Source organism: Hibiscus syriacus, unplaced genomic scaffold, assembly GCF_006381635.1.
Source record: "Hibiscus syriacus cultivar Baekdansim isolate YM2019G1 unplaced genomic scaffold, ASM638163v2 tig00117048_pilon, whole genome shotgun sequence".
Classification (NCBI taxonomy): domain Eukaryota; kingdom Viridiplantae; phylum Streptophyta; class Magnoliopsida; order Malvales; family Malvaceae; genus Hibiscus; species Hibiscus syriacus.
The window spans coordinates 1,411,533-1,422,327 of record NW_024063538.1 but is presented as its reverse complement, the minus strand read 5'-3'; the positions used below and the strand labels follow the sequence as shown (position 1 = coordinate 1,422,327).

The 10,795-nt window shown below is 33.7% G+C and overlaps 2 protein-coding genes across 2 annotated transcripts; both read left to right on the top strand.

The window, feature by feature from the left end:
* Positions 1-261: 261 nt before the first annotated feature.
* Positions 262-2,039, top strand: LOC120197757 (nucleolin-like). The gene is made up of 3 exons (XM_039199169.1): positions 262-398; positions 494-570; positions 1,187-2,039. The coding sequence occupies exons 1-3, from the start codon at positions 319-321 to the stop codon at positions 1,987-1,989; spliced, it is 960 nt and encodes a 319-aa protein (XP_039055100.1). The 5' UTR covers positions 262-318; the 3' UTR covers positions 1,990-2,039.
* An 879-nt stretch (positions 2,040-2,918) lies between these two features.
* On the top strand, positions 2,919-10,362 carry LOC120197537 (protein VAC14 homolog). Its single transcript, XM_039199038.1, has 20 exons — positions 2,919-3,168; positions 3,264-3,377; positions 3,490-3,555; positions 3,900-3,989; positions 4,087-4,206; positions 4,298-4,326; positions 4,438-4,580; positions 4,665-4,759; positions 5,006-5,092; positions 5,284-5,391; positions 5,609-5,700; positions 5,907-5,988; positions 6,377-6,442; positions 7,438-7,553; positions 7,727-7,847; positions 8,051-8,212; positions 8,344-8,472; positions 9,009-9,077; positions 9,225-9,497; positions 9,950-10,362. Exons 1-20 carry the CDS (start codon positions 3,079-3,081, stop codon positions 10,043-10,045), a joined length of 2,148 nt encoding a protein of 715 aa, XP_039054969.1. The 5' UTR covers positions 2,919-3,078; the 3' UTR covers positions 10,046-10,362.
* The last annotated feature ends 433 nt before the right edge of the window (positions 10,363-10,795 follow it).

Sequence of the window (10,795 nt, the reverse complement as noted above, 5' to 3'; positions counted from 1 at the left end):
GATGGACGTTATATTTTCCGAATGATTATAAAATGATATTAAATTTATCGAATTGTTATAAATTTATTATTAAATTTTATGGAAATGTTACAAAATAATCCTTAAATGTATTAAAATAATACAATTTAATATAACATTACAATAATTATTTTATAAATTTTAAAAATTCAATTATCAAAATAATTATTTGAACATAATTTAATGACATGAGTATATTTTAACATGTTAAAAGATCCATGTATGTATAATTATCCATACTATTGGATTGTTAATTATTGTGTTTTAGTTTGCTTTAGTTTTGCCGCCTTGTTGAGAACAATGGCTCGCAGGCTTTGTTCCCGCCTCTTGTTCCTTAGAACGCCGAAACCCTGTTGGCTGCCACCACAACCATTTTCAAGGTCAAAATCCATACCTCTTTCCATATATAATATTTCTATTCGATGCTTGAAATTTAAATGCAAAATAAGAAGGGAAAAACCCATTTCGTTTGCAGGTCAGAATCTCTTCTGAACCCACTGCTAAGCTCTTCTAAAAATCATCTTAATGGCGGGTTTGATCCGAATTTTCAAGGTAAGATTCCTGCTCTCTTACGTATAAAATGCATTTTCTTGATACCCATTTCTTCTTGATTTTATCTCTTGAATGTATGTGAAGAAGCCATGAAGCTGGTCGGGATGAACTAGGTGCAGATTGGAACGTAGTCAATGTGTTTGTAAAAAGTACTAAGAGAAAGTATTTATATTAACTTGAGTGTAAAATATCAATTTCTTTTATACCCGTTTCTTGAATTTATATCTTGAATGCATGTGAAGAAGTCAATAGTCTTTGGTCTAGTTAATTGTTTTGAACTAGGTACGAATATGGAATGTAGTCAATGTGTTTGTAAAAAGTACTGACAGAAAGAAGCAGCTTGAGAATTTTTCAGTTGACCCATTTTAGATGTTGTTCATATTGTGTTTCTCTTGTAATGTTGAAATATGATAGGTTCGAATTATATGGTTTTTGTTGATTTTTTAATTGATTTTTAGATATAATTATTGTGAAGCACTATGACCCTTAATCCATAACTTCAGCGTCGACTAATTGTTTAAAACGCCTAAGCTGGTATAATTGATTTTCGAAACTTTGAAATTAAACAAACCGAATGGATTGAATGCTCATCCCTACATTGTTGAATGTTTGCCAGTATTGCGATCGTATGCTCGTGAAGGGCGTAAACATTACGATCTCTTTGGGAGCAAAACGCCAGGAGATGAAGATTTCAGGAAGGTCTGGCAGAAAGAGATTGATGAAAATGAGACCCTATGGACTGGCAGCGAAGATGACAGTGATCCCGAAAATGATTCCAAAACCGACCGGAACTGCCTGGAAAGAGAGATACGGAAAGCCAGACAGCAGGCCAAAGATCGTTCGGAGCTAATCGATGCTGATGACAGTGATGAGTTAAGGAGTGTTTGGTCTGGAAGCGATGAGGAAAAGACGTTATGGACTGGTAGTGAAGGTGATGACGATGATGACATTCCTACAGAACCTTACCCTAATGAAGCTAGCGATAAGTACATAGACAAACTTTTCGAGTTTGAGGAAAAACCGAAGTACAGGACGATCTCAGAGCTACTGAAATCCGAAAAAGAACCCGAGGAGCTATCGCCAGGTAAGAAAGCAAGGAAGCTAGCGGTAGAGAATGCATTGAAGAAACTCAAGAAAGGACCGGATGGGCGATATACGAATGTTTGGGAAGTGATGAGTGATATCGACATATTAATAGGAGCGTTCGAGAACATAGTTTCGGGGCCGGAATATGAGGAGCTCCGGAAAGGAGGACCTAAGAAATTGAACATGGAATTTTTCAAGGATATTCAAGCACGAATGAGGGATCCGAACTACAAGTTTTCGCCGGAGTTGAAGTTGAAACCAAAGAGCAAGCTGGTTCCGAAAAAGAAATGGCAGAAGACACAGTCTAGACGTAGGAAAGCTCAAAAGCGTTAGCCAACACATTTGAAATTGCCTTTACCTCTATATTATTTGTATCCCGCCGAGTGACGATCTAGTTGAGCCGGACTCTACAGATATTTTTTGTTCGGTATTCGATTAAATTGAATCAAATTTTATTAATATTTATTATAAAATCTCAACTTAATTTTCTTAATTCACACAATAAAATTCAAACATTTAACTTCGTTCTTAGTAAACTACTTTTAGTATAGTTGTTACTTTACAAAAAAGGTATTTATAAATGAATTTAGTTAGAAGTGAATTAACTGTTTAATTTCAGAAATTCCGAGTATACCCTTAAGACCGCCCATCTTAAACTAACCTATCACAGGCTTGGCGCCGGATCATCAATCGTGGTTTTGCTTGCATTAAAGAAGAGTAATTTGGTCATTTCCTTAGTCACGTCCGTTCCAGCACTCTTTTATCTTTGGTATAACTCTGCGCTCGGTCACTGTATATTCTTCCTACACTTGAAATTTGGTCCTCTATCTTAAATTTCAGGAATTTAATCAGTTTATCCTTCCTTTGATTTAATAATTGGACTCAATTGATATTATCTGAAGGCTTTCGTTAATTGAATTATTTGAAAACATTTTAGAAGTTTTTTATGTGACTAATTTAAAACCATGTGAAAATTGATCTTATAATTTAGTAACTAAAATGATAATTTAATTAGTGATTTAATTGATAATTTTTATTCAATGATCACCATTAAATTGATCTTATAGTATAATGACTAAATAGTGAATTTACCCTTATTATAATAATTATTATTATTTTCATAACTGAAAAGAAAAAGAAAATCCTATCGACTTTTTACGAAAAAAAGCGCTTCGTCTATGCTTAATTTCGTCAGATCTGGCTTCCCTCAATTTTTCATTTCTCCATCCCATAAAAAAAGACCAAAACGGGGAACCCGGGGGGGGGGGGGTGGAAGATTAAATGAGTAAAAAAAAAAGCTATGTTCAGATTCGAATTTGAAAATATCAGAGAACGAATTTAATTGAATCGAAGGATTTCTTTTTTAAGTTTATTCTTCGTTGTTGTTTTTCCTCGTTTTTCTTTGTTGAAAATACTTCTGTTATGGCTGACGCGCTCTCTGTGATTCCCGCCTCCGTTCTACGCAATCTCTCCGATAAGCTATACGAGAAACGGAAGAATGCGGCGCTTGAGGTTCATCTTTTTTTGTGAATTCCCTTGGAATTTGATTTTTGGATAGTGAGTTGCTTAAACTTTTTTTATCGTAAATGTAATAATTCTATGTTTAGGTTGAAGGAATTGTGAAACAGCTGGCGGCGTCGGGAGATTATGAGAAGATATCAGCGGTGATCAGTTTGTTGACCACAGAGTTTACATACTCGCCACAAGCCAATCACCGTAAGGTTTGTGCATGATGACTAATTTTTCAGAATTTTGATTTTTTATGTGATTTTGAACCTATTTAATTTAAAATTCGGCTCAGTTTTGTAGAAGTTTGGTGTTGTGTTTATGTAGGGAGGATTGATAGGTTTAGCTGCTGCTACTGTTGGGTTGACTTCTGAAGCCTCCCAACATCTTGAGGTAAGGATTAGTTTGCATTTGAATACTCTGTTAACATGTTTAAATCTTGTTAGAAACACGTATAGAATAATGTTTACTGTGACATTGTTAGAAACATGTGTAGAATTGGTAACACTTAAAAGAATTGAGACTCTAGGCTATTTCATGCAGTTAGAAGGGTTTCAAATCTTTCTCAAGTAGAATGGAGAGTAAATTTTTTTAAAAAAATTGTCGGATGATTACTTTTTACCTGTATTCATAGAAGTGTCAGTTTGTTTCTCAGTCGTTTACTTTATTAACTTGTTTCTCTCTTCTTCTTTTGTATATAATTTAGTGATTAATTTGCTTTTGGTGAAATCTGCCAGCAAATTGTGCCGCCAGTGCTTAATTCTTTTTCTGACCAAGATAGCAGGGTTCGTTATTATGCTTGTGAAGCTCTATATAACATTGCAAAGGTGAAAGGAGATTGGTTAGCTTATGATTTTTATTTTATCGCCATTTATTGCTTTATTGACTAATGGTGGACAGTATATGCTTTCATATGCTGTACAGGTTGTTCGAGGAGATTTCATCATATTCTTTAATCAGATATTTGATGCTCTATGCAAGCTATCGGCTGATTCAGCTGCCAATGTGCAGAGTGCTGCTCACCTTTTAGACAGGCTAGTGAAGGTTAATAATTGCTCCCTGATCTAAATTTGGCATATCGGTAATTATGTGAAATTTGGGATTTATTTCTATTCTATTTTACCATGTGAAACAGGATATTGTTACTGAAAGTGACCAGTTCAGGTGTGCTTTATTGCCATCCAATTTCACTCCATGAATCTTGTCATATTTACAGGTCTTGATCAAGTTTTCTTGGGAACTATTCTTAATGTTATTTTGTTTCTTTGTCTTCAGTATTGAAGAATTTATACCATTGTTGAGAGAGCGCATGAATGTCCTGAATCCCTTTGTCCGTCAGTTTTTGGTTGGATGGATAACAGTACTGGATAGTGTTCCAGATATTGACATGTTGGGTTTCCTACCTGATTTTCTTGATGGTAATAAAAATATGGTCTTTTAAACTAATTTGCTACTTCCCTATGAGATGTTATTTTGATTAACTAGCTGTTGATAACTTTCAGGTTTGTTTAATATGTTAAGTGATTCTAGTCATGAAATACGGCAACAAGCTGATTCAGCACTTTCGGAATTTCTCCAAGAGATTAAGAACTCCCCAGTAAATTTTTTACTAATATTTTGATCTTAGACTGCTAGATTGTTCCGTGGGTGCTTGTTTTTAAGTTTCTTATGCCATTACTTTCTTTTCCACACATCTTTATGGAAATTATGTGATTGACACCTCAACATTTTAGTAAAAAAAAGTTGCACCATTTTTAGGTATCATTTACCGAAGTATTGCTCTTGAAAATTAAATATTTTGTTCATTTGTAATTTTCTGACTCAAGCAGTGCTACTCTTGAAGTCTGTAGATTATGGTCGCATGGCTGAAATACTGGTGCAAAGGGCAGCTTCTCCAGATGAATTCACTCGGTTAACAGCTATCACTTGGGTAAGTAGAGTTAGACTTAGGTTACAATGTAAATAAGATTAGTAAAGCATAAAAAGGAAAAGTATCTTGATAGTGGATTGTTTCCCTCGTCAATATATTTGTCCATACTATGGTATTCTTTATATTTCTTGTTATTCATGGACTAATTATCCCATCTGGTACTTTCACATTTTTCTTTTCTCGTTTTACAGATAAATGAGTTTGTAAAACTTGGTGGAGATCAGCTTGTTCCTTACTATGCTGACATACTGGGAGCAATTCTCCCCTGCATATCTGATAAAGAAGAGAAAATTAGAGTGGTAAGCTTTCTTATTTTATATTCTCCTTAATGTATCTTAAATAACTATCTGCAATGTCTTTTAGAAACTCATTTGGGGTTCTCCCCATAACTATCTGCAATGTCTTTTAGAAACTCATTTGGGGTTCTCCCCATAACTATCTGCAATGTCTTTTAGAAACTTATTTGGAGTTCTTTCCTTTTTGTTAATTTTGTTTGTGTTTATATTTTCTTATTAGGTTGCTCGTGAAACCAATGAGGAGCTTCGTTCAATCAAGGGTGAACCTGAAGAAGCCTTTAACGTGGGAGCCATTCTCTCCATTGCAAGGAGGTGTAGTTTTTTTTACCTGAGAAAAGTTCTAGGTTTGAAATGTTACTAGCAGTTTGCACTTACTCCTGAACAAATGGCTACATATAACTCTTCTGTATTTCAAGAGCTATATAAAGAAGTGCAGAAAACTGTTACTTGTTTTACTCCTAAAATAATTTCACATTACAATGATTTTGTAGTGATTATTATAATTTTTTATTGATCAGGCAACTGGATAGTGAGTGGGAAGCCACAAGAATTGAAGCATTGCACTGGATATCAACCCTTTTAGACAGACATCGTTCTGAGGTGATGAGCTTGTTACTTGTGACTTTCATATACATCTGGTGGTGTGCATAATATATTAGTCTTTTACTATCATCATAGTGATCATTACTTGCAAAAAACTTAGAGGTCCATGTTTTTGTCATTGTTGAAGGATTTAAAGGCTCCCTAGGTAAAATCTCATATCTTTTATAAGTTGTGGTTTTCATGTTTGGTGAAGCACATTGGTGCTGCATACCTGAAATATTTCCATGTATAAAAAAGTCCACATTTACCTGTGTAAAGGCATGATAATTTTCAAAGGAAAAAGTGTATAAGCTCATTTGAAATCTATAATTTGACTTTTATATTCATTTTAAATTTCATATGCCAAATATAGATGATGCTTATTTTTTTTTTAAACCTAAAACAGGTCTTGTGTTTTCTAAATGACATATTTGACACTCTTTTGAAAGCTCTATCTGACTCTTCTGATGAGGTAAATTTCTGCTGCTGCTTATGTGTTTCGTATTTAATTGTTCCGTTAAGGATTTTATTTTATTGAATTCCTTTATTCTTGTTCTGTATATAGTATCACTATAATTACAATAGGACGAGCCCTATGTGTGACAATTTGTTTCTTGGGTGAAACTGCTATTGAAACTTATAGCCAAGTCAGCTGTAATAACCTTATCTTCCCATAAATAGAAAGAGGTGCCTCTGCACGAGGTTTTCCTTGTCTACATTCCCTCCTTTTCCTTCCACTTTTGGAAGGAATTGGGGACAAAGGATGAGTCTGGGATGTGCCTGTTATGTTGAAATGTTGGGCCTAAAAAATATCATCAAAAAGGGGGGAAAATGGGTTGGAAAATTATAGTACTTATGAAGTGAAACATTATTATGCTGTGATTGTTGTTTCTCTTTCTTGGGCACACACAGTTAGTTTCATTTCTTGCCTCCCTTTGGTTGTTCTCTTAATTTTGTTATAATAACATCTATCTTAATCCCTTTGACATTATATTCCATAATTTGTCTTAAGTTACTACCAGGCAGTGCATTTTCAACTTCAATTATTTAGTTTATTTGGTTTCATTTCTAGTTGTGATTTTATTGCAATAATTGGTCCTGGTTACTGCTCTCTTTATCTCCCAATAGTTATTTTAAAGGCTGAATGGAAGATAATGGGGCATATGCTTAGGAAAAACTTCTTCCTAGGAATGTTTTTGAAACATCTTAGTCATTACTATTAGTTAGTCCTTAATTCTTTTGCCTTGTATTAAATAGAATGATGTCTCTTCCTCTCAAAAAATATGTTTTTTGACATAAAAATGAAATTAACTGTTTATATTTGATTTTCTGATTTTTTGAGTTCAACTATTTATATAATTTTCTCTTATTAATATATTTGTTATATGTTTGTCTGTGTAGTGTTAACTTTAAGTTGCTCATGTTTGTATATTTAATTTATTTTGCAAATCGGATTTTTTCTACCAGGTGGTGCTCCTGGTTCTTGACATTCATGCATGCATAGCACAAGACCCTCCACACTTCCGCCAGCTTCTTGTTTTTCTGGTGCATAATTTCCAGATTGATCATTCTCTTCTGGAGAGGTGGCCCCTCAAGCCCCTTATTTTTATATTTTAAATCAAATTGGTTACTCATATTAGTTGTTTTGTTATGTTGAGCAGTCATGGAGGCTACATGTTCAACTAGCTATGGTTATTATAACTATGTACTTGTGTCTCATTTGTTTCTTTTGCAAATCACACTTCTGTTTTCTTAGGCGTGGTCCGTTGATAATCCGTAGACTTTGTGTTCTCTTGGGTGCTGAAAGGGTCTACCGTGAGCTATCCACCATACTAGGGGAAGAAGCAGACCTAGACTTTGCATGCGTTATGGTTCAGGTTCTGTTGTCATATATTTAAGAATTTAGCTATTGCAATTATGCTCTTTGGTTTAAGTTAGAAAATAATGTAACCCCACGACTTTAAATTTGGGATGGACTTCACATTGTTATTAAAGAGAAAATAGATTTGAATTTTTACTTTTAATAGCTTGTTATTTCCATCAAGCTCCAAATTTTAAATTTTATTCTCTTCTGTTTCAGGCTTTGAATTTAATTCTGCTCACTTCTTCTGAGCTATCTGAGCTTCGTAAACTTTTGAAACAGTCACTGGCTAATGCTTCCGGAAAAGATTTATTGGTTTCTTTGTATGCTTCATGGAGCCATTCACCCATGGCAATTATAAGTCTTTGTTTATTAGCTCGGGTAAGAAACTATCTCCTTGTAATGGCCTGCCAATCTCTTATTTTCTTTTTGTGGTGGGCTAAGGGGAAGGAGATGCAATCTTGTTCCATCTACTTTCGTGATTGTTAATCTAGTATTTATTTGCTTGATAGATGTATCAGCACGCAAGCGCTGTGATTCAGTCCCTTGTCGAGGAAGATATTAACGTCAAATTCTTGGTTCAGCTTGATAAATTAGTTCGCTTGCTCGAAACTCCAGTATTCGCTTATCTAAGATTGCAGGTGCATAAATATACCAACTACTTACCTTCCAAATGTGTCCTTTTAATAGCTTTAATAAGCTTGATTTCTAGAATTTGTAACATCCCATGTTTGTTTCAGCAATTCTGAAGCATTATTTGCAATTGAAAATTTGATTTTAAAAGATGGATTTGGATTCTAAAAATAGTGTGAATTGTGTGATAAAACGCATAAATGTAACACCCGTAATTATTTTTCAAATTGATGGATTTGTTGGATTGCTATTCAGTGGTGAATTTGAAATTCTTAAAATATTTATGATACTGAAATTCATGTTCTTATACCTTTCAAAATATTACCATATTGAATCTTAACTACCTTATACATAACCCATGCATCTCATTTCACAAATTATATAAATGATATCTAAATTCAAATTTTCGAACATAGCATTGTTGAATTCAAAAATTGTCATTATAGTTGCATTTTTCTTTGTAAGTAATTGGTTTATTTCGATTTTCCTTTTTTGTCTTTTGAAGATCCGTTATGTAGTTGGTCCTTTTTTTCTCTATTTTCAGCTTCTCGAACCTGGAAGATATGTATGGTTGCTGAAAGCATTATATGGTCTTTTAATGCTACTTCCACAGGTATGTGTATTCTTTTTGTTTTACTCCATTTTTGGGTATGATGAGAAACCACGAGTTCATTCATGCCCGTAAGAAACTGATGGTACTTATACACTGGACATTAGTTTTTCATTGTTAAGTTACTCCGTTTTCTTTATTTAACTGCAGCAAAGTGCTGCATTCAAGATATTGCGAACTCGCTTAAAAACTGTACCATCATACTCCTTCAATGGTGATCAACTCAAACAAGCATCATCAGGCAACCCGTACTCCCAAATTTTACATGGTGCATCTCAAATAACTTTGGATGATGACAAGTTACAAAACGAAATTGATTTTGCTTCAAGGCTGCGACAGTTTGAGCAAATGCAGCAACAACACCGTATGCTTGCAGCAAAATCACAATCACAATCACGAAACAGTTCCATTTTGTTATTGAAGGTATGTAAGCTGCTTGTCGAGAGAATCTCGTTTAAATTGTGGTGGATATTATTATAATGGTTGTGTTAGACATTAGTCGGTAATCTCTAAATTTATGTTAAAAGAATGGAATAACTGCAAATTAGATCCATATCATTGTATGTTCAAAAATGGTTGAAAACCCTATATTACTTGGACTCGGGTTCGAGTTAAAACTATTTTCAAGATTTCCTTGTATTTTGAGGGTTTTTGGAGGGTTAAAGCCCCATGCCTATATCGAGCAGGCCTTTTGGGGGGTTATCGCATTATGAAAAAGCATGTTTAGGCGTCGTCTTAAAGGTTGTAATGTGCTTTTGTTGTTTTGGCACTAGGGCGCACGCCTTAGCAACTCCGATTTACCTTTATTCTTTTACCCGTCTCTTGTATGGCTTTCCACACTATGAGATTCAACTTCTTGTCTTTCGTTTATGCAGGAGGGGCCAAAAGCTGAAGAACTCTGGCAGCCTGCAACATCGGACACAAATAGGCCCCCTTCGAGATTATCTAAGAGAGGCCCGGGGCAGTCGTAAATTTAACCATTGCCATGGTCCAGGTGAGATCCGATATCTGTTAGTAGATTGTAAAGTTGTATATCATGGTAGTTTGTTTTCATCTAAATCTCATGGTTAATATAAGCTTTGGGGGGTTGGAAAGCTATTCTTTTTTCCCTTTATAAACAAACTACGCGCATGTGGTTCGGTTATTATTATTGAAGAAAACCACATGGTTTTAGAGGGAGAAACTGAATTTAGAAAAATACAATTTGTTTGTTGGTGGAATCTTATAAAATAAGGGAATTTTCTAATTTAATGTACAAAATTTGTATTGGGTGAAACTACTGTGCATATATTCCTTCCTTGCATTCTCTACATAAATTGATTATTTGTTTGGCAAGGGATCTTTTTAGACATATATATGAGTGCATTTATTTTGATGGATTATATTTGTATTATAATAATTGATTGTAGTTAAGTTATTTGGATTTATTGATTATAATAATAATTTAGGATTAAAATTTAAAATCGAATTTTGTTATTGTTTCTGAACATTATTAGGTAACATTTCAAAATCTTTCACAAGTACAATTTTTTAAAATATTTGTATAAAGTACATATGAGGTTCTTAAATAATGTATAAATAATTTTTTTGCCATTGAATTTTTAAAAGTTACATAATGATCATTATATTTATTAAATTGTTATAAATTAATTATTGTGATGTTACCAAATTAATCAATAAATTTATTATAAAATGATCATTAAATTTTATTGAATTATTAT